This window comes from Panthera tigris, chromosome C1 (assembly GCF_018350195.1).
Source record: "Panthera tigris isolate Pti1 chromosome C1, P.tigris_Pti1_mat1.1, whole genome shotgun sequence".
NCBI lineage: Eukaryota > Metazoa > Chordata > Mammalia > Carnivora > Felidae > Panthera > Panthera tigris.
In genome coordinates, this window is record NC_056667.1 from 164,964,988 (window position 1) to 164,989,427 (window position 24,440).

At 39.8% G+C, this 24,440-nt stretch overlaps 1 protein-coding gene across 3 annotated transcripts in view; it reads left to right on the plus strand.

The window, feature by feature from the left end:
- OSBPL6 (oxysterol binding protein like 6) overlaps nucleotides 1-23,066 on the plus strand; it is a 213,243-nt gene extending 190,177 nt beyond the window's left edge. For all 3 annotated transcript variants that reach the window (XM_042994790.1, XM_042994791.1, XM_042994792.1), the window contains 10 exons: nucleotides 9,062-9,149; nucleotides 9,647-9,900; nucleotides 10,645-10,782; nucleotides 11,147-11,210; nucleotides 13,244-13,322; nucleotides 15,185-15,329; nucleotides 18,059-18,203; nucleotides 19,613-19,739; nucleotides 20,925-21,047; nucleotides 22,127-23,066. In XM_042994790.1, the coding sequence (XP_042850724.1) occupies nucleotides 9,062-9,149; nucleotides 9,647-9,900; nucleotides 10,645-10,782; nucleotides 11,147-11,210; nucleotides 13,244-13,322; nucleotides 15,185-15,329; nucleotides 18,059-18,203; nucleotides 19,613-19,739; nucleotides 20,925-21,047; nucleotides 22,127-22,235 (1,272 nt within the window). In that variant the 3' untranslated portion in view covers nucleotides 22,236-23,066. The remainder of the gene's footprint in view (nucleotides 1-9,061; nucleotides 9,150-9,646; nucleotides 9,901-10,644; nucleotides 10,783-11,146; nucleotides 11,211-13,243; nucleotides 13,323-15,184; nucleotides 15,330-18,058; nucleotides 18,204-19,612; nucleotides 19,740-20,924; nucleotides 21,048-22,126) is intronic.
- Nucleotides 23,067-24,440: the final 1,374 nt, after the last annotated feature.

The window sequence follows — 24,440 nt, forward strand, 5'->3', positions numbered from 1 at the left end:
TTTTTTTTTTACATCATAATAAGATTCTCAAATTGTAGGAAAGCCAAAACATGTAAACTACATTGGTTCCCATTTACTTAATACTTTGGGGTGCTAAATTATTACTTACTAAATTGGATGAATAAAAGGAAAGAATCTAGCATTTATTCAGACGCTCCTGTACAGTTTGTATTTCGGGGTAAGCAAATAGTTGATGGCAATTGTTTTTGTAGAAGGAAACTAGTTAAATGTAGAAAGAATGAGAGAATATGAATATCACCATTTATACACCTGTGTGTGTGCATGCATGTGTGTGCACACACATACACACACACATACATCTTTGCCAGAGACATGAATTTGAGCTTCTTTATTATTATTATTTTAATATTTAGTTATTATTGAGAGACAGAGAGAGAGACAGAGCATGAGCAGGGGAGGGGCAGAGAAAGAGGGAGACACAGAATCCAAAGCAGGCTCCAGGCTCTGAGCTGTCAGCACAGAGCCTGACACGGGGCTCAAACTCACAAACTGCAAGATCATGACCTGAGCTGAAGTCGGACGCTTAACTGACTGAGCCACCCAGACATCCCAGATTTGAGCTTCTTTAGAAGGAGAATGTCTAACATGAAAAGATGCTCAATATCGCTCATCATCAGGGCAATACAAATCAAAACCACATTGAGATACCACCTCACACCTGTCAGAGTGACTAAAATTAACAACTCAGACAACAACAGATGTTGGCGAGGATGTGGAGAAATGGGAACCCTCTTGCACTGTTGGTGGGAATGCAAACTGGTGCAGCCACTCTGGAAAACAGTGTGGAGGTTCCTCAAAAAATTAAAAATAGAATTACCTTATGACCCAGCAATTGCACTACTAGGAATTTATCCAAAGGATACAAGAGTGCTGATTCATAGGAGCACATGTACCCCAATGTTTATGGCAGCACTACAACAATAGCCCAGTTATGGAAAGAGTCCACATGTCCATCAACTGATGAATGGATAAAGATGTGGTTTATATATACAATGGAATACTACTTGGCAATGAAAAAGAATAAAATCTTGCCATTTGCAACAACATGGATGGAACTGGAGGGTATTATGCTAAGTTAAATAAGTCAGAGCAAGACAGATATCATATATTTTTATTCATATGTGGAATTTGAGAAACTTAACAGAAGACCATGGGAGAAGGGAAAGGGAAAAAAATAGTTTCAAATAGAGAGGGAGGCAAACCATAAGAGACTCTTAAATACAGAGAACAAACAGGGTTAATGGGGGGTGAGCAGGAGGGAGGGAAAAATGGGTGGGCTTTGAGGAGGGTACTTGGTTGGGAGGAACACTGAGTGTTGCATGTAAGTGATGAATCATGGGAGTCTACCCTTGAAGCCAAGAGCACACTGTATACACTATTTGTTAGCTAACTTGATAATAAGTTATATTTTAAAAAGAAGGATAGGGGCACTTGGGTGGCTCAGTCGGTTAAGCGTCCGACTTCAGCTCAGGTCATGATCTCACGGTCCGTGAATTCAAGCCCCACGTCGGGCTCTGTGCTGACAGCTCAGAGCCTGGAGCCTGTTTCAGATTCTGTGACTCCCTCTCTCTCTGCCCCTCCCCCACTCATGCTCTGTCTGTCTCTGTCTCGCAAAAATGAATAAATGTTAAAAAAAATAAAAAAAATAAAAAGAAGAAGAAGAAGGTTAATGTCTAGAATATATAGTTGGGTAATTATGGGTTTTGGAGGTTACCACTGGCTAACATAAAAACTTTTTTGTTGTTTTGTTTTTTACTGAGGTATAATTTACATACAGCCTTATTTAGTTTCAGGTGTACAACATAAGAATCGATTTTTGTATGTATTGCAAAATGCTCACCCCAGTCCGTCTAGTTAACATCTGTCACCATGCATAGTTACAGAATTTTTTTTTCTTGTGATGAGAACTTGTAAAATCCACTCTCTTAGCAACAATCAGATATGCAGCACAGTGTTATTAACTATAGTTGACATGCTGTACGTTACATCCCCAGGACTTACTTATTTTATAATTGGAAGTTTGTACCCATAAAGGTTTTTTGGATTGTTCTTCATGCTCCTAAGTCTTGGAAACAGAGTTTTCCTTAATCATGTTGCAGAAATTGATCCTTTAACTGAAATTTAGAAATTTAGTTAAGCATACTTTGAATTTTCTTTTTTTCCCTCTTTTTGTCTCTCTTTCTTTTGTCTTTCTTTTCCTTCCTTCTTTCCTTCCTTCCTTCCTTTGAATCTTTCTTTCGGCATGGGAGAAGCAGCCAAAGCTCTTTCCCACACAGTTGATTAAAACTTTTGTCATTTGAGGTTGCAGATTTGGTACTGCATTTTTACAAAAAGGAAGTGAAATAGTTGCTAAATAACAAATAGTTGATAAATGTTATTTCCATATGCATAGAAAATAGATTGGAAGGAAACATCCTGACAATTAGTTGTAGTTGTTTTTGGATGTTTGAAATTATGAGCAATTTTAGAAACAAAAATAAGTGGAGAAGAGAAAGAAATAATGAACACATCTCACTTTTATAGTGGGGGAGAGGTAAAATAGAATTCTTGTATCGGGTACTGAATTTGTTACCACACCAAGCCATGCACCTGCCTCTCAGATTGCTAGTCATATGTTAACAGATTCACAGGGACTCCCATGTACAAGCCGGAGTACTAGTTTAATTATTCATAATGATAATTGATCAGATGCTATCAGATGGGCAGAATAATCATGCTTGCTGATTTATATCTCTTTCCCTAAGGCCAACCCACATGGGAAGCCTAACTCTAGTCAGCACATTGCTTGGTGAGCAAGGAACCGGAGCAGGAAAAGTGATTTGAAGGAACCAAAGGCTGGGAGGGCTGCAATGTAATAGCCTCCCGCACAGCTTTGTCTCGGTTATCGGGCTACTCTGCCACATGGACGGGGTATTTGCGCATCTCCACACCCCCCAGGGACCACCATGCTGGAGGCATGCTACCAGCATTTTCTTTTCTGAGTCTCTCTTTTCTGACCTCCCGTTGCTGACCACCCTTCATCCGTCATCAGTCAGGTTACAGTCAAACTTGGCTTCATGTTATCTGAGCTCTGACACATCATCCGATGACTTTGTAGCTTATCCCTCTGTAAGCAACCTAATTTCCCTATTTTCAAGTTCTTGGAGGCACACTGACTGGGTGTCCAAGTGCCAGTTGTCACAGACACTGACAATACAGAAATGAAGAGGATGTGAAGCAGGTTATTTATGTCACAAGCCAAAGCAGCATGGTGGTACCGGCTCTGGGGGAAGAGTGAACCTAGTGGCAGAGGGAAGGATGGGGGCACACGGAGATGATGCATTTACTTTGAGGCATTATGTATTTATCAGACCTCTCAGTGGAGTTATCTGGCCAGCATTTGGGTATTCAAATCTAAAGCTCAAAGAGAGGGGTGCCTGTGTGAGTCAGTTAAGCATCCAACTTTTGATTTTGGCTCAGGTCATGATCTCACGGTTCATGAGTTTGAGCCCTGCATTGGGCTCCGTGCTAGGCATGGAGCCTGCTTGGGATTCTCTGTCCCTTTCTCTCTGCCCCTCCCCTGCTCTCATATGCATTTGTTCTCTCTCTCTCTCTCTCTCTCTCTCTCTTTCTCGCTCTCTCTGTCTCAAAAACATTTAAAAAACAAAAATAAATAAATAAATAAAGCTCAGAGAGAGAACAGGTCTGAAGAGAGAGCAAGAGTCAACTCAGGATCCACATAACCAGCTGCCTGTGAGACATTGTCACCTGCGTGTGCCACACAACCTCTCAGCATGTCCAAAAATGGAGTAATCAACAAACCCCTTACACACACACATATCCCAAGTGGGGAGAATCCTGCCCGTACTTCTCATATTGCTTATCTAAGTGCTCTTCTACCCAAGTGTTCACATCAAATACCTGGGTATTGGCCTTCACCCCATCTGCCCTACTAGGACTCACCACATTGATTTCCTCCTTGGCTCTGTAACATCTGTCACCTAAATACTACCAAATCCATACATTTTCCTACAGCTTCACTGCCACTACTCCGATTCAACCCTCCATCATCTCCCCACTGGATTACCTGATCAATCCCCATTACTGCTTTTCCTGCCTTCTTTCTTGCCCCTCTAATCCGTTTTCCACTGGACAGCCTGATTAATCTTTCTGAAATGGAAATCTGATCATGTCCCTATTCTCCAGGGTCCTTAACATAACTATCTAAACTCCTTAGTTATCACACAAAGACTTTATAATCTGCTCTCTCTTCTCAGCTGCAGCCTTTTGTAATTTCTATTCTTCTGGGGCCTTTCAGGGGCCAAATATTTGCTAACTGAATGAAGGAATGCTTATAGCACTTTAACACATGGTTAATTTGAGAAACATCTGGGCATTAGCTGTCTTACATTAACATTTTCCATGAGTGGGAAAAAAATCTGTTTTGTGTGATATCTACCAATGCGCTTCATTTAACGAATGTTCAGCTCCTTAAAAAAAATGCTCTTCTTGCTCCCAGAATGATCTACGTCCTTTCCTCTACTATTAACTTGTTTCCACAATACTATATGCCTGGTCACGTATAGAAAAAAATATATATATATTTCCTGAATTCTTTTGAATCCCTAAGCTCTTAAAGAGAAATATTTGTCTCCAGGACTTCTTGACCATTGGGAAGAAAATGAATGTATATTGATTGTTTTATTATAATACTGCAGAGCCTTAACTTTATATACAAGATAATGTACATGGACCACAGCCAGACTGCCCAGCCTTAGCTATTCCTCACACATATGAGAATGTAGGTCTTACTCAGGGCCCACTGTCATTGTAGAATTGTTTTACATTCTACATGGACCATTCATTCTAGAAGGAAATGGGTATTGGACCATTTTTATCATGGATTAGCTTGGGAGGGATTAGAAATTCAAGAGAAATGGGCTGTTTATAGCTTTTTGTAGGATAAACATGAATGTTATCTTAACAAATGTTCAAACAGTACATAAGCATGCAACACGAATTTGGCTTAAGAAGGCATTTGTCTCCTCTAACATAATTAGGTGTGATTAGCTTTTTAAAGAGAAATCATGTGGAAGACTTTGATTTACTCTTTTTTTTTTTTTTCTATCAAGCTTAGGAAGGTGGCTTTCATGTGCCATGATGATTTAACCATCAGCTCTTTTACAGTCAATAAGAACTGGAAACCAGTTGCAGTGGGAAAATGTGAATCAGGAAAAGACTTTACTTTTAATTTTCCATCTTTATAGACTTGCTCAGTGTGCAAAGCAAAACCATCATTCTTCATTTATATATACAGTAGTTCTATCATTGTTATCCATAAATATATTAATCCTCCTCAACTTTAATTTTTAAAACATCAGCAAGAAAGCCTGAAACCTTAAAGGCAAAGACTGATTGATTTTATTATCTACAAATTTAAAACTTTTACATGGCAAAAAAAGAGCTAAAACCACATTAAAAAATAAATTTCAAACTTGCCAAATGCACTCTATATGACAAACTAAAAAATGTGTGAAAGAAAACAAGTTTACAGATTAAAAATAGAACTACCCTATGACCCAGCAATTGCACTACTAGGTATTTATCCAAGGGATACAGGTGTGCTGTTTTAAAGGGACACATGCACCCCAATGTTTATAGCAGCACTATCAACAATAGCCAAAGTATGGAAAGAGCCCAAATGTCCATTGATGGATGAATGGATAAAGAGGATGTGGTGTGTATATATATATATATATACAATGGAGTATTACTCGGCAATCAAAAAGAATGAAATCTTGCCATTTGCAACTACGTGGATGGAACTGGAGGTTATTAGGCTAAGTGAAATTAGTCAGAGAAAGACAAATATATGACTTCACTCATATGAGGACTTTAAGAGACAAAACAGATGAATATAAGGGAAGGGAAGCAAAAATAATACAAAAACAGGGAGGGGAGAAAGCATAAGAGACTCATAAATATGAAGAACAAACAGAAGGTTACTGGAGGGGGTGTGGGAGGGGGGATGGGCTAAATGGGTAAGGGGCATTAAGGAATCTACTCCTGAAATCATTGTTGCACTATACACTAATTTGGATATAAATTAAAAAGTTAAAGTCAAAAAAAAGATGTGTGTGTGTGTGTGTGTGTATATATATATATATATATATATATATATATATATATACACACACACATATATACACACACACACACACACATACTCAATGGGGTATTACTGAACAATCAAAAAGAATGAAATCTTGCCATTTGCAATAACATGGTTGGAACTAAAGTGTATTATGCTAAGCAAAATTAGAGAAAGACAAATATCATGACTTCACTCATATGTGGAATTCAAGGTACAAAACAGATGAACATAAGGGAAGGGAAGCAAAAATAATATAAAAATAGGGAGGGGGACAAAATATAAGAGACTGTTAAATACAGAGAAAAAACTGAGGGTTGCTGGAGGGGTTGTGGGTGGGGGGGATGGGCTAAATGGGCAAGGGTTAAGGAGGACACTTGCTGGGATAAGCACTGGGTGTTATATGTAGGGGATGAATCACTGGATTCTATCTCTGAAATCGTTATTGCACTATATGCTAACTAACTTGGATGTAAATTTTTAAAATTAAAAGAAAAATTTTAAGGAAAAAAACCGCAAATTTAAAAAAAGATAAAATGCAGAATTTAAAAAGAAATTTTTCTACATAAGGTAAATAGATACTAAAAAGGGATAGTGTTTAAGTGGGTGTAAGGAGATGGATGTTTTCGTCTGCCGCTAGTGAGAACAAATTACTACCATCTTTCCAGAGAGCAACTTGGCAACATGTGTCTAAAGCCTAAATGTGACCCATTTGATCCAGCAGTTTCACAGCTAGGAATAAATGTTAATGAAATTGCCAGACAGAATCACAGAAATAGACTTACAACGATGTGCATCCAAGTGTTGTCAGTAATAATAAAAAGTTGGAAGCCATTTTTTTTAAAGTATATTTATTTTGAGAGAGTCAGAGACAGCGGGATTGCGGGAGGGGCAGAGAGACAGGGAGAGAGAAAATCCCAAGCAGGCTCCACGCTGTCAGTGCAGAGCCTGACAGGGGCTCAAACCCACAAAACCGTGAGATCATGACCTGAGTGGAAACCAAGAGTCAGACCCAATGGACTGGGCCACCCAGCTGCACCAAAATTTGGAAACCATTTAAAGGTTGGCTAAGTTCCTTGTGTTATACCTGTATAATGAATTATGTTGACTTTCCAAATAAAGATGAGAGGTATATTTATTATAATGGAAATATATTCAGAACACCATAACAAAGTATATAAACTGACCCCCTTGTTCAGTATCTAAAGATAAATGTATCAACAGGTTTTTATAGGCATTTCGAAATTGGGGGTAATATCCAGATGTTAGAAGTGGTTTCCACTAGGTGATGGAATTATAGTTCATTTTTATATAATCTGTTTACCCTCACATAATTTCTAATTTTTACAATAAGAATGTTTTGTTATATATGCAGAAAAAAATGTAGCGTTATTTCCATTTTCAAGACAGTAAGTATGCGTATCAACAGCTTTCTTTTTTTTTTAATTTTTTTTTTTAACGTTTATTTATTTTTGAGACAGAGAGAGACAGAGCTTGAACGGGGGAGGGTCAGAGAGAGAGGGAGACACAGAATCGGAAGCAGGCTCCAGGCTCTGAGCTGTCAGCACAGAGCCCGACACGGGGCTCAAACTCACGGACCACGAGATCATGACCTGAGCCGAAGTCGGACGCTTAACCGACTGAGCCACCCAGGCGCCCCAACAGCTTTCTTGCCTACAGTAGACCCGTTGGTTATTCCCATTTCTGAGTGGCTCTATTGTCCTGCTCTGTTTTCTTACCTGATCCATTTCTAGCTCCCCGTATTAGTACATATGTTGCCCCTTAACTTTATCCCCATGCAAATTTTGGTTTCATTTTATGACATGTTTTTCTCTTATACAGAGGGGCGTAATTCTTGATTTCCCCCATTCCTGGATCTTCCTCTCTCACTCCTAAATAATCTGCCAAATTTTGTCCATTGTCATCAAATGTGGCTCTCAAGTAGCTTTACTTCCAGATCTTCACTGTGGCCATCTGAACCTAAGCTGTCAGTTATCTCCTACGCAGATCTATGTAGTATCCTCTTAGCTGAGCTCCCAAAGGCAAAGCAGCCAGGTGTCTTCCTGAAAACTAACAGTGACTCAGTCATCCCCCTGCATGTAATAACTCTGTGGGATTTTATGGATCCCTTTATGTTGTCATGAAACGCCCTTCACAGTGGGACCCTCCTCCTGTTCATCCCACCCTCTGTCACAGCCCCTCAACTCCTGAGCATTCCTAGAATGGAATGTTTCCCTCGTGTTCCTTACCTGTGTACACTCTCCCTTCCTCCTGTGCTTCTTTCCTTTCTAAATACCTCTCCAACACCCAGTGCCAATTTTATTTCCTCTGAGCAGCCTCTCCTGACCCCTCTAGGGAGGAGTAGAAGCCCTCCTTTTTTTTGCATGTTCTTATTGTATTATGCTGAAATACACCTGATTATGTACTGGCCTCCCGCAGCCTCTCACCCCAACTAAGGCAGGGAGCTACTTAAAGACAAAGGCTGCTTTGGGGGCACCTGGGTAGCTCAGTTGGTTAAGTGACTCTTGGTTTCTACTCAGCTCACGTCTTGTGGGTTCAAGTGCCACATCAGGCTCCACACTGACAGTGTGGAAGCCTGCTTGGAATTCTCTATCTGCCCCTCCCCTGCTCTTTCTCTGTCTCTTTCTGTCTCTCTCTCTCTCAAAATAAATAAATAAACATTAAAAAACATTTTTTTAATAAAAAACAAAGGCTGCTTTCGAGCAGTGCTATATTCCGGCTGATGGCACACACTCTCGCTCAAGTGTTCATTGCATGTGGGCCAAGCCCATTTCTCCCTGTGACCCAGGCTATTTATTTGGACAACAGTTTGTTCTTAATCATTTGATTTTTTGACCTTTTGAGATGAAACAAGAATTCTGATCCTTTCTGTGTGCTTTCCCTTTTTAGGCTTCAGATGATGAGTCTTACATCAGTGATGTGAGTGATAATATATCTGAAGACAACACCAGTGTTGCAGACAACATTTCTCGGCAAAGTAGGCATCCTTTGAGCTTCCAGGTTGTTCTGTCTTCTTGAGAACGCTGGTGATTCAGTGAATAATCATTTTCTCTCCTTACTAATTGTTTCTTCAATACATTTTATGTTTGTACAATCTGCTGAGGTAAATGGTTGAAAAATCTGTTAGGTAGATGCTTAAATGAAAAAATTTTACTTCTTGCTTAAACCAAAAGTTCGAGTCTTTCTTATTAACTCTATGTACTTTTTTTAAAATTTGACTTATCTTTTCTGGACTATTATTTGAGTTTATTTAATACCTTGTTTAAAAAAAAAAGATTATACGTTGACATTTTGTGCATTTATTAGCATCCCTGTGTTGAAATAATTCCATTCACTCTTGAGAGAGTATAGTGAAGGCGTAAGAAATGTATCACAATCATAATTATTTGAAAGGGTTATTTCCTTCCTAGATGTGATGAAATCAAAAAAGCGAAGTATCTTTTATTATGATTCTTGTCTTTCTCTCTCTTCCAGTCTTGAATGGGGAGCTTACAGGAGGGGCCTTCCGAAATGGACGTCGAACATGCCTGCCAGCTCCCTGTCCTGACACCAGTAACATTAACCTGTGGAATATCTTGAGGAACAACATTGGTAAAGACTTGTCTAAAGTCTCCATGCCTGTGGAGCTGAATGAGCCACTCAACACGCTGCAGCATCTCTGTGAGGAGATCGAATACAGTGAGCTTCTGGACAAGGCTTCAGAAACTGATGACCCCTATGAGCGCATGGTAATAAATAATAGAACAGCGCTTTTGAAGGATTCGTCAACCCTAGATGTGGACTAAGGCAGTATTCATTAGGATGGCATCTTTGGGTTTTGCGTAACACTCTCACCAAGCAGTTCGCGTAAATTGGGCAGGGCCGTAAAGTTCCAGATACCTCTATAGAAGACATATGCTTTGTGACGTATCTTTGTCATGAGTGTTTCTGAAGTTAGGAGGTAAAGGTATCACACTCCTTATAGGCCTGAAGCGTTACACGGCCTTGCTTTATTAGCTTTTCCTGAAAGCCAAGAGAGCCCATTTGTTCAAGAACTTGGGTCAGAAAAAATAGCCTATTTGTGCTCTGCCCTGGCCTCTACTCCACATGACTGTGGAAAACCTGACTGCCCTCTGGAAAGAAAGCACCAGCAGCCACGAGCCTCCTGCACATGGCACTAAGCTATGCAAATGACATAACCTATAAACTAGGTGTCAGAACCATTGAACTCTGTGACACTCCAAAAACTGGGTGACAGGTGAATGAAGAATACTTGGCCTCAGTTGCCTGCTGTTTCCCATCCAAGTTGAGCCTCATTTCACTCCTTTTTTTACCCATGAGTTTATGAAGAGCCTGTGCAAATAATAGAGAATGCAAATGCTGCCAAATCAGCCCCCATTGACAGGGGGGTGTAAAATCTAGAGGAATGAGGGACGAACAGACCTGGAAGTAGTCTCTCCTATATTATTTTCCTTTCTTAAATGTTTTAACAGGTTCTTATTGCTGCATTTGCAGTTTCAGGATATTGCTCCACCTATTTCAGAGCAGGAAGTAAGCCATTCAACCCTGTCCTCGGGGAGACTTACGAATGCATTAGAGAGGACAAGGGATTCCGATTTTTCTCAGAACAGGTAAGCCCAACTGGACTCAGTGAGGTTTCTGTGCAGAAACTATAGGAAGACAGTTTGACGATGAAAACGGCTTTTTTGATAAACCACTGCTTTCAGTGGGGTATGTTACCAGCTTCCAGAAAACTCACTTTGCTTATCTTTTAATGTATGTAACTTCTCTAGAGAGTGTTTATATAAGCATGAAGTCTTAAAGTGACCGATTCAGTAATTTACTTACACATTTTGAGAATAATTCAGTAACAGAGATGGATGAGTTGACTACTTTTTTATTTGGGGGTAGCCTGTATATGTTGCAAAAAACTTAATCATTTATAGAAGTTTTAACACTGATGACATTGCCTTCTTTTTTGTTTTTAATTACCAGGTTAGCCACCATCCACCCATTTCTGCCTGTCACTGTGAATCCAAGAATTTTGTGTTTTGGCAAGGTTTGTATTTCAATTATAACTTCAAAATCCAATGAAACAGTTTCTGCTTTCTAAATGTACATTATGCTCAGGTTAGATTTCTGCCTTTGGAACTCGGAGAATGTTAGTAATTGGTGTGGAGTTGAGTTTGAGAAATTAGATTTCCTGGCTTTAAACATGAAACCATTTGGGAGATGAAATTGTATACGTAGGCAACAAAGCCCTAGAGACAGCAGAGCTCCATGCCCACTATGCCAGCTCAGGGCTATCACTCTACCTCATTATGCCTCATTATCTGCCCTCTATAATATGGAGGTTCTAACTGCTGCCTTCTTGTTTTTTGAGTGTGTTCAAGATCTTAACTGTGAAAGAAGTTTCTGTGGCACATCATCTATGGCCACAGTCTATTTACATATGTAAACATTGTGCTGATTTGTGGTCTTTAACTCACTGAGGCTCAGGGATTTGAATTGAAGTCTCTACTTAACCAGAATGTTTAATCACAATGTTACAAACTTACCTGAAATTACAAGTTTCAAGACCCCTTTTGATTTTTAAAGTTTATTTATTTTTATTTATTTTGAGAGAGAGAGAGAGAGTGCATGCGCATGAGCAGAGAGAGCGAGAGAGGGAGAATCCCAAGCAGGTTCTGCACTATGAGCTCAGAGCCCAATGCAGGGCTGAAACTCACAAACCACTAGATCATGACCTGAGCTGAAATCAAGAGTCGGACACTTAACCGACTGAGCCCCCCAGGTATCCTTCAAAACCCCTTTAGAAAGAAAACTATATACAGTTGACCCTTGAAAACACTGGGGTTAGGGTGCTGACCCCCACAGTCTAAATTTCGTGTTACTTCTGACTCCTCCAAAAACTTAACTACTAAAAGGCTACCATTGACCAGAAGCCTTAACAATAGCATAAGCAGTCAATGAACACATATTTTGTATGTTGTATGTATTATGTACTATGTTCTTATAGTAAAATAAGTTAGAGAAAAGAAATTGTTATTAAGAAAATCATAAGGAAGAGAAAATATATTTATAGTACTGTACCCTATTGATCAAAGAAAATCTGCCTATGAGTGGACCCATGCATTTCAAACCCATGTTGCTCAAGGGTCAACTGCGTATGTACGTTTAACCATTAAGTATAAATTGTTCCTTCATGTTTGGAAGGGAGCGTCATTGCTCACAGAATGCCTCTTCTCGTATGCACTTTCTCAACCTGGAAACACACAAAATGATAGAGTACTATGACTGTATTTGATTGCAAAATGAGAAAATAAGTCATTTCTTGGTCATAACAAAGAGTCAGAAATTTTGTGGAAACCACACTAAGCTCCCTTACTTACAGTCCATCAAAATGGGGCCAAGTGGTTATTACAAATGCATAGGCAAACCTGAGTGTCCCCCAGTAACACATAAAGCCATCATGTGAGATAAACATCATATGAGCCCTGGACCATATCTTAACAACCAGCATAGGAACATCTTCCTTAGGTTAATTTCATTTTCTCATAAAACTTACTTTCTGTATTAGAGATTTTATTTTTTTACTATTTTCCCAAATCATATAACTTTTCAAATCAATATGTAAATAAATCCATGGTATTGCCTTACTGCAATTATTTTTATTATACATCTTATTTTTAACATGTATGTTAACTCTTTCCACCATTTAGTTAAGACTTACAACAACATTTATCTAGACATTAAAGCACAGTAGAGTCTATGTGTATATGTGTACGTGAATATTCATACACACATGTATATACACATACTGTTCTGAGTTTTTCCCAGTTGTATTAGTTGAAACAGATAAGGAACATGTGTCATGGAGAAACATAGACAGTAGATTTTTTTGGTTCACAGTTAATCTTTTCACCGTGGGCCATCCCCAGGTACTTGATATGTTAAATCAACAATATAGAATCAATTGTGATTGCAAAAGTTCTTTGTGGAATGTGGAGTGTGATACACATGTTAGGTTTTTATAGAATAAATGATTAGATATGGAATATATATTTCTTCTCTTCTCCCTATGTTGTTTAGATATCAGATGGAAAAACAAGTTCTGGGGGAAGTCGATGGAAATCCTGCCTGTTGGAACACTGAATGTCATGCTTCCCAGGTAGGTTGCTCTCATCTTCCTTTTGGTCTCTTACCTGCTTTTCTAAATCAGAAATGGGCCTTTGAAACTCTAGAAGGTGCCAACAGTCCATTTCTATGTATGTCCAAAGCTTCTGTTAACATCTCCTAAGTTTTGAGAATGGATCCCTCCACCAAAAGCAAATGAGGACTTTAGCATCTATATCAAAGCTCCCTACTTCTCTCTGCTCATCCTCCGTTCATCAAGTCAATACCAGCCACCTACCTGTCCCAGTCACCATGTTAGTTTGCATTTTACATCAGAGGTTCTTTTTAGCCACTTTTTTCTATATAATATATGTTTTCACTTTTGAATTCACCTTAGATCCAGGGACTATTTCTAATGTCTAAGTTATTGAGGAAGAGTGATAAAATTCTTTTATGGTATTTTTCTAGAGGATATAGCCTATAAATTTTTTAAATTAATTGAAGTTTTCATTGAGGCCAAAGGCTTGGTTGTTGTTTTGTTTCTTTCTTCATTTGGTTGGTGGTGTTTTGTTTTGTTTTGTTTTGTTTTTTGCTTATTTAATGACAGAATTTGCTGGTGGATTGGATATGAAAGAAGGTGGGGAACGGGAAGAATTCCCAGAACCACAAAATAGACTTTATTTGCAAACTCATGAGAAGAGTTTTCCCTCTGTATACATCATGGTGTATATAGAGTCTACATGATACCAACTCATAAATCTTCTTAGAAACTTAGAAGTGTTTTATTTCATTTTGAAAAATAGATAAATTTTATTAGCCTGGGTGGCTCAGTTGGTTGAGCATCCGACTTTGGCTCAGGTCATGATCTCGTGGTTCGTGGGTTTGAGCCCTACGTCGGGCTCTGTGCTGACAGCTCGGAGCCTGGAACCTGCTTTGAATTCTGTGTCCCCTTCTCTCTCTGCCCCTCCCCTGCTCGCTCTCTGTCTCTCTCTCTCTCTCTCTCTCTCTCTCTCAAAATAATAAATAAACGTTAAAAAAATTAAAGAAGAAGATATAGATAATGTGTAAACTTAAAGGCTATCTGAAGCTATGTCATCTCATTCCTTGGCAGAAACTCTGTCCCAGAATTTGCATTAGGTATGTGCTGTGATCATTAGTCTTTTCTCAAAGAATTATTCACATCTTTGGTCTTAACTCAGAGTATGAAACAATGTGCTGAGGATAATCTTACTTAAAGTCCCATCCTACCATGCCTATCTCCTCCTTCAGATCCTTCCACAGTGGCGCATTACCTGCACTGTGAATCCAGCCAGACTCATTGGGACATCATTGAAGGCTTTCCCTGCTCCACCCCATCCACCTTGCCAGTCTTGCCACCCACCATTCCCGCTCATGTGTGGCACACCACTGGCAGGCCCCCAGATACACCATGCTATTCTGACCTCTGTGGCTTTGTCAGTGCCTTTTCCAGTCTGCAGCACCCTCCTTTCCACCCTCCAAGCTTAGACTGAACCCAGCCTTCTCTAACAAATCTTCCTTGATACTTACCGCACGTTCCAGGCAGATATAAGGGCTCCCCTTTCTCTGTTCTCATGCTACTTCCTCATCATATTTTATTGTAAGTATTTGTTTCCATGTCCATCTACCCCTACCATACTGTTGGCTCCAAGAGAGCAAGACACAGGTCCTATTCAACTTGGTAGCTTTAGCACCTGGCCTACAGGAAGCACTGAAATGTTCCTTAAATGAATAAGTCATATCATAAATATCCTTGACTACATAGAAATGTTCAACAAAGAAATGAGAGGGAAAAGGAGGGAAGAGAGACCTTTAGCCAAATAATATTCTCAGTAGTAGAAACAGTCATAAATATTTGTAACCTTTATTGTTTTTAACCAATGTTGTATTCTTCCCTAGGTATGGAGATTGCTATGTATGGAATAAAGTCACCACATGTATACATAATATTCTCAGTGGGAGGAGGTGGATAGAGCATTATGGAGAAGTAACCATTAGAAATACCAAAAGCAGTGTTTGCATTTGCAAACTCACATTTGTTAAGGTAAATAATATCACACAACAATCAAGGAAAAAAAACAATATAAAGTGCTTTGTAAAGGAGAAATAAAACAGTTACCTTAAACAGCAGCAAGTGAATCTATCCTGTACCATTGATCCTTACGGGCATTTTAGATAAGAAAGCAGAACCTACTGGTAGAGTTACACAAGGCATCTAGACTTCTGAATGTGTGGAGGTCAAAAAAGGCACCATCTCAAGACAGAAGAAATACCCTTTCCAAAGAATTTTCTTTTTAAGCAGCCAGTCAGCACCCATTAGGTAAAATTCCAGAAAACACTTCTTGCCTATAGCAAGCCCTCTGGTTTCTATTTCTATTCCTGCTTGATTGCAACACAGTCAAGTGATCTTATTTTAGGGAGCTAATTATAATGCATTTGTCATTTTCTGAGGTTGCGTGTGGATGATAGCTTCCAGTCACCACAAGCTTATCCAACTCTGCCACTATTATAATCCAAATACATTCAAGAAAAAACATCACCTTTATTAACAGGAAAAGATTCCTGGGATAGAAATGCTTACACAATATCATTTTCCCTTCGTGTCTGTGGTCCTAAGAGGAACACACAGTACTGCCCTCTTGTTTCGGCATGCTACAGAACTCATCATGGTACAGAGATCCCACCAGCCCCTTTATCTTTTCTACTCCTGATCTCATTCTGTCGTGGCAAAAGCGGGTAACATATTGAAGTCTTAACACTCAAAAATGTTCTCTTAGTAAAATCCTTTGAAGCCATTTGGAAGGTCATGTTATTAATTGAAGGTCTTTCTTTTTACTCAGGATGTTTTTTGTGTTTTCCTTTTTTCCTTGGAAAAAAAAGCTACTCATTAGGTGGCTCAGAACTGAAAAGCCAGGATCATTAGTTGGCTCTGGTTGGGTGGTGACAGTAAATGTGTGCATTTAGTTTTGTGGGCCACGAGAAGCTTCGGTTTAGGCCTGCCCCTAATATTTCCAGAGCTCAAAGCAAGAGTACAAATGGGGGCCCCAATTCCATATGTGTAAATATTTAAAATTTGTAGATCAAACCTACAGTCTGTCAAATAGCTTACATTCTGTTCTTTGACCTTGACAAATATGCCTTTTATAACAAAACCCCCAAGGCCAGATTGGACCCTTTAGAACTGTGAGCTGGAAACCTGGCAGCACAGGAGAACCAGACCCGATGGATGGCCTTCCCACTTTCCCCCCTCCTGCAGCTGGCTCTGTCCTGCCCCACAGGGGCCTTGGCCACACATGTGAAGGCAGTCCAGCTGCATGTCTGAGCTCTGTCCACACTCACCTCAAACACCACTGGCCACCCCTCAGGCCTAAATTCACACACTGGTGGTGGATGGTCTGCCCTTTGGATGGATGAATCCAAAGGAAAGGCCAGTGTGGACTGTGGAATAAGCTTAGAGTTGTTGGGAGGGGGAATTCTAGCACCTGATCTAGAAGGGGGCCATGGGATCCAGATGGGTAAATTCCCACAGACTTCTAGTCTCCCGGGGAGAAGCATGGCTGGAAGAAGGCCAGACCAGGGTTTTCCTGATGAAATTTAGCTATTTGTGCACACTATAAAAATTATTTCACAAATGACTTCTGCAGCATCGCCCATTGAAACTCATTAAAACCCATGAGCAAAGGAAAAATTTGAGATAGGAGGATCTAAGGAAGAAATTACTAACCTGTAAATTAATTTTAGGTTATTAGGATAGAAACAGAGTCTTTTCTGCCCTAGCATAGAGATTATCCCTTTCTTTAAAGAATGAAATCCTGCCTTTTGCAACAACGTGGGTGGAACTGGAGAGGATTATGCTAGGTGAAATAAGTCAGTCAGAGAAAGACAGATACCATATGTTTTCACTCATATGTGGAACTTGAGAAACATAACAGAAGATCATGGGGAAAGGAAAGGGGAAAAAATAGTTTCAAACAGAGAGGGAGGGAAGCAAATCATAAGAGACTCTTAAATAGAACAAACTGAGGGTTTATAGGGGGCAGTGAGGGACAGGGGAAAATGGGTGATGGGCATTGAGGAGGGCACTTGTTGGGATGAGCCCTGGGTGTTGTAAGGGATGAATCATGGGAATCTACCCCCAAAACCAAGAGCACACCGTATACACTGATGTTAGCTAACTTGACAATAAACTGTATATATATTAAAAAAAAAAAAAAAAAAAAAAGATGGGTAGGGGGTGGATGGAAGAAACAGGTGATGGGTATTAAAGAGGGCACTTGTGATGAGGGCTAGGTGTTGTATATGTTGAATCACTAAATTGTACACCTGAAACGAATATTACATATAGGTTAGCTAACTGGAATTTAATTAAAAACATAATTAAAAATTAGAAAATAATAATAAACTCATATCCCCACATCACACCACATACAACTAATTTGAGATCGATTATAATCTCAATGGTGAGTGGCAAGTCCATAAAGTTCATAAAAAGAAAAAAAAAGACTATCCCCATAGCTTGGAAGTAATCAAGATAATGTACTAGCCATACAGGTAAAAACTGATTACTCAAATTTCATTTAAAAAATTAAAAAAAATAAAGTTAAGCCAACTAACACTTAGAAAGCCAAACTTTCATATAAAACATTTTGAGGTAGATTTCTGGAAGTGATTTGAATGAGTAACTTCAAAGTTAAGAAAATTTTCCTTATGGAAATTATAGGGATTGGTGTTATTAAAGAGATCGGATGTTTTAATTGAGTTTGGTTTTTCCAGGTGAATTATTGGAATTCTAATGTGAATGAAGTCCAGGGGGTTGTAATGGATCAGGAGGGGAAGGTGGTGCACCGGCTATTTGGGAAGTGGCATGAAGGGCTCTTCTGTGGCGTGGCCCCTTCTGCCAAGTGCATCTGGAGACCAGGTGAGAGGGGTATGGGTGTCTTGCTTTAGGAGGGCACCTTGGGAATGTCATGTCTCATGAAGTTCCCCTCATGTTTGTTTTCTTTAATAGTGAGATTAAAAACATAGATGCTTGGTGGGCCTGGGTGGCTCAGTCAGTTAAGCGTCTGACTCTTGGATTCGGCTCAGGTCATGATCTCACCATATGTGGGATCGAGCCCTATGTCAGGCTCTGCACTGACAGCTCAGAGCCTGCCTGGGATTCTCTTTTTCCCTCTCTCTGTCTCTGCCCCTCCCCCATGCTCGATCGCTCTCTAAACACATAAACAAACAAACCGTAAAGAAAACCGTAGATGCTTAAGACAAGTATAGTTATATATTTTTACCTAACATATAAATTAGGTAAATCCCAACATTTGATAATAAGGAATTATAAAATTTAAGCCAAATCAGATGTGTGGTCAGAGATTAGGCTTCATGTAAAGTCATTTTAAATGTAATGCCCACATTCAAAAGCTAGGTGTATTTATTAAAGAATTCAGATAATTGAACTGTACAAACTAAAGTCCTTATTTATTCTCTGTTCTAATAAAACAAGGGAAAGCCTGCAAACATCTATAATCCACAAATTCAATAACTTAACCAGAGTAAGTGATCTCACTTGAGCAGCAAAAAGCTGCATTATGTTGACATTTAACAAAAAGACATCAAGAGAGTTCTGGTAATACACTAGCAATATTTGAATATCAAGTGTAAATGGAATAAGTGTCCACCTGACATTTATTTTCACTGGAATTTTGTCAGTTACTCCTAACTTTAAAATTAGTTGTTGGTTTTCTAAGAAGCCCCAATGAGTATTTAAATTTCCTGTTAGTAGAGTGGTCAGTTCATTCAATCAGCTGCTATTTATTGAGTAGTGACTATGCATCAAACTTTACTCTAAGAGTTTGGAATACATCAACGAGCAAAGCAGACAAAGATCCTGACTTTGAGTTTAGTTAAAAAGTGCCAATAAATATTAACGTAGACCTGTGCCTTTTTCTTTTTCCAAAAAGAAGTAAATTGTCAAGTGTTTCTCGTGAAGTCTTAATGTTCATAGTTAATCACCCTGGCATTTAGTTACCCAATTGAATATTTGAGGGAGAATCATGGTATAGTTTAGCTAGTGAAGACTATTATATGTACATAGTTTTATGTTAAAGACTGTATTTTATTAAATATATGAATCTACCAGTTCTGATAATTAACAAAATGTTTCCTATCTAGCAAAATACAGCCAAGTTAATGCACTTAAGAAAAATCTTAATCTGATATTTATGACTATAAATTTAGTATTAGTGTGGGTATTAATTAAGCACGTGGGTTAAGAAGTCAGCTTCTGCAAGCTTCTTCCTCTTTGCCACTCACAGTGGTTTATTGGCACCGTTCCAGGTTCCATGCCAACCAACTATGAACTCTACTATGGTTTCACAAGGTTTGCTATTGAGCTCAATGAGTTAGATCCTGTGCTGAAAGATCTCCTTCCACCAACAGACGCCCGATTCCGGCCAGATCAGAGGTGAGCATGGCATTGATATTTGAAATGGACACTAGATCATGGCACGGCGGCACTATAGATGTCATCAAGGCTTATTTTCACCACTATCTTTTATTAATTGAATCATTCACTCATTCCCTCGTTCGCCCTGCAAGAGTTGAGTCTTCTACCCTAGCCAGCATGATATTCATGGGTGATCATAACAGATACTTAGCACAACAAAAGGTTCCCAAAGAAGATAACAGTTTTTAACAAAAGGTTTCCACCCCCAGCCCCCAAGACACCAAAAGTATGCAAATTCACGAACTCTGTCTCCACTAAAACCTCCTCCAGTGTTTTTACCTCTTTGTTTCTGCTACTCTTTAACATGGAGTATGTTTTAACCTGAGGAATAAGAAGATAAGCTACAGAAATGCTTTGAGTCAAAGTCTCGTGTTTACCCAGCATGGTTTTGACCCCACAGGGTATGAGATGTACTCAAAATACAGTACCCAGTATTGAATGTCCTACTATTCAATTCTCTTGTATTCCACCCCCCTCTCTAGAACATGAAGTCTCACTGTTTGACATTCACACTCATCAACACACTTTCTGTGTGCATCATATTGAAGTTTGCTTCATTTTGAAATTTAAAGACAGGTTTTGTAAGTTGCCATTGGGTCTGCTTTTTCTTTTCGATTCTATTCCAATATTCCCTCACTTATGACTCCTTTCCTTTCTGTGGCCTTTTGTGATTTCCTCTACTATTATCTTTTCTTTTTTCATCAGTTTTACTCTCATCAATAAGACAGGGACACTCCTTCCCTCTCACTCTGCTCTAAAAGTAGATGGAGAGCAGCCAACTACCATCCTTCCTGTGGGCGTTAGCACGTGTTTTTTGGATAATATGGAGAAAGAATACATCTGGTACTTCATGTTGTCCTAAGCCTGAGAGAGCACAGAAAAGTCTTCAAGGCCAAACTACTCACCTTTCATTCCTAGCTTTACATTGCTGTATGCGATAATTCAGTTGGCATCCACAGCAAGTAATGTTAATTGGTGGGCGGTCAGACAGAGGTAGTGTGGCCTGGGGCGGGAGCCAGGGGACATGACTGTTCACCATGTTATATCCTCAGCAGCCAGAAGGTAATCTTATACAAAATGACACTTTTTTTTTTTCTCAGAAAAGAGGATACAATATTAAAGAGATAACTGTGTTCTGCTTAGGTTTTTGGAAGAAGGAAATTTAGAAGCTGCGGCAGCAGAGAAGCAAAGAGTAGAGGAGCTGCAGAGATCACGCAGGCGCTACATGGAAGAAAACAACCTTGAACATATACCAAAATTTTTTAAGTAAGTCGGTTCATTCCCCAACAGGTGCACACTTTGCAAATGATTGCCACAAGCAGTGAGAAACTCCAGGTGAAAAAAAGAAAGTGAGAGATAGTTTAATGTCCAGGGAACTTCAGATCAAACTGATTTTGGTCGCTTTGGTTTCGGTAGTGAAAATATTGAGCCAGATTTTGCACTTGTGAACAGTTTGGAACCATAAAAATAAATTCTCCTCAACAGCTCTTTTCTTTTCGTGGGCAGCAAAAAGGCTGAGAGTCTTGTACAAAAATGCTGTTTGTCCTTCAACTACACCATTTGGAATGGTGGAACCTTGCTTCCACCCCCTCACTCGGGGCCACGATGGGACCCCCACTGCCCTCAAGGGCATCCTGGCTTCATTAGTATTTCATTTTATTTCTATCATACGGGGCTTATGTCATTCAGATTTGGCCTTTCTATGGTGTGTTCACGGGTGATTATTACAGGATTATTTGCAGGATCATGTAGACATCACACAGAGTAAGCTGTATTTTCCAAATCCGTCTGTGGCCCTCCAGAGCCAGGCCGTTATCAGCCCAGAATAAGCTCATATGCTTTCAAGGTGCCATCTTGTGACTGTTCTGGGGAGGAATGCAGCCATGCCCTGCATGGCTGTTCTGGGGAGGAGTGCACCCAGAGTGTCGAAGGTGCACTCTGGGCGTGAGCCTTGCCGAGGCTCACGGAGCTACTGTGGTTGTATACTTTTCCCCACAAGTGAAGCACAGACTGTTCTTGTGTGGGACCTGAAGCTCTTAGTACAGTACCTGCACGTGCTTTTTTAGGCACTGTTCACTTTCTAGCCTTGCCTGGAAGTGATTTATTCATGCCCTTAACCCCTCTCCCCAGGACCCCATCCACTTCCATTTCAACCAAACAAGAGGAACAAATATAAATGAGTTTCTTTTTGGTCAAAAATAGTCAAGCCATCAATAAGCAGATAGGAAACTAACTGGCTCACGAAGTACCACTTATACATACACATCTCATCTACGGGAGAGGGTCCAATTACCAGGTCATCTTGATGTGAGTGGAGTCTAATGTCGGTTTTTATATTTCCACAGAAAAGTTATTGATGCCAATCAAAGAGAAGCCTGGGTTTCTAATGATACCTACTGGGAGCTGCGAAAGGACCCTGGGTTTAGCAAAGTAGACAGTCCTGTTCTTTGGTAAACTGGGAATGTAGAGCTAGCCAACATATCACGCTCTGAATGAATAAATAACTATGCACAATTATGTTTCCTAGAGCTCCGCGTGGTTTCTGGGTCGACTGAAAACCGACCATTTGCTTTTCTATTCATCTTTATAATGGACTTTCAGAAGTGCATTAGACAAGGCCCCTAACCACTTTTGGATCCTTTCTGTTTTGCTGCAACCATATCCCTTAAAAAACATCCACGCCCTCCTTGAAAAGCAGAAAAAAAGGAGCAGAATATAAAATCCAAAGTCTGAAGTGTCTGTGAAGAAAACAAACTGTAACTGGTGCTTAAAGCTGATCCAGAGAGTTAAAAGCAACATGACGTCTAAACCACGCGTTTGGTCCTTTGTCTGGAAGCACCATCCCGTCCTCAGAGAAGCTCCCGGGCCATGGCAGCTGGTCAGCTCAGACTTCGAGTGTGTCTATTTGATGTGGTGTACTTGTGCTGACCTTGTCAAAAAAGATGTGATACTTCTCAGAACCTGTTCCATCTGTACGCCATTGTTCATGCCTTAAGAAATGCAAAGATGTACAATAAATCATTTTTTAAATGTGTGCTCCTAGGTTTATGTGAAGGACAGCTCTTTTGAATCATGGCATGATTCACTTTCTGGGATCAGAACAATTAGGAGACTAACACATGGATTTTTGCAAAGTAAACGACACATGCTTTACTTTGATCTGTCGGCTACTGTATCATATATCCGAAGGGCAAGAAGGAAAAGGTGTGCTCAGTAGATCTCTGTATTCACATTGCTCGTCAAGTTCCTGTCCTGCCACCCGATAATAAACCCTCTTCGACTTAACCTCACAGTGTGCCCTGTTATTTGGCAATATCTGTATTTGATTTGAACACTTGGCATCAGTGTTAAAACCCTAGAAGGAAATAACAAAAAGCATGTGGAATTTTGTGTGGGCTTAGGAGTTACTGTAAACATAAACTGTTTCTGAGTGGAGCACAATGTAACCCCCATGTCGAGCTTGTGCCCAGCCCATTGGCACCGAGTGGAAACCTGCTGGGAACAGAAGCAAGAATACTAGGGGCTTAGTTGCATTGTTTCAATGAGTTCTATGCAAAATCATACTTTATATTTTCATCCAGTGATTCTGTGTAATACATAATGACATATTAGGCATCTATCTTGCCTTTGGCAGAGATAGAAAACAAGCTCAAGAGTTTATCCTTCCCAACAAGAGGGCAGGGGAGGGAGGAGGGAGGGGCAGAAATTCGCTTTGCATACTTCAGGATTTGGGTTTTTTTCCAGTATTCAGAGGCTTTTGTAAGAAACTTGCGTCAGTGTTCCTGAGTTTCTGCACGTAGATGACTATATAAATGCCTGTATGTTTAAAAAAAAAAATCTCTTTAGAGATTTTCCTAGAGAATTATAAAATTACATATATTTTATTCTTAGAGTCTTACCATCGGATTTTAAGTGTTACTTTAAACTCTGATAACAAGGTTATTGACATTTTACATTTTGTTATGAGGTATTGATTGTAGTGTTCTTTCTCCTCAGCAGAGCATTCTCCATAATCCACTCTCAAACCAGAACTGCCACGGAGAACAGAAAGAAACACTCTGGAGTCTCCACTAGGTGGAGCCGTGTTTTAGTTCTGAAATCCCTCCTTCCATCTGAGTGCCTGTATCCTGTGTACCCTATGGTTTTAAGTGAAATTTCCTTCTCAAGGGCGCCTGGGTGGCTCAGCTGGTTATGAGCCAGGTCATACTTCGGCTCAGGTCATGATCTCGCGGTCCATGAGTTCGAACCCCGTGTAGGGCTCTATCCTGACAGCTCAGAACCTGGAGCCTGCTTCAGTTTCTGTTTCCCTTTCTCTGCCCCTCCCCAACTTGTGCACATGCGCTCTCCCTCTCTCTCTCTCAAAAAATAAATAAACATAAAAAGTGTCATTTCCTTCTCAAGTAAACTCCCTAATCCATCACCAGATGTATGCATCCCACTGAAGCAACACCCTCCCTAGGATTCTCAATGCCTTTCATTCCCATTTTAAATCTATAGGTGGCTTGCCTCGAGATAGTAAAATTCTTCCCTTGTTATTGATTCTTTTGCTACGCATTCATCTTGACGTCTTTTCATCAACATCCCGAGCTACATGCCTTTCATTTTAATTAAAACGTAATTAGAATTCGGTTGTCTTCCCCATAGGAGTCTGTTCACCCA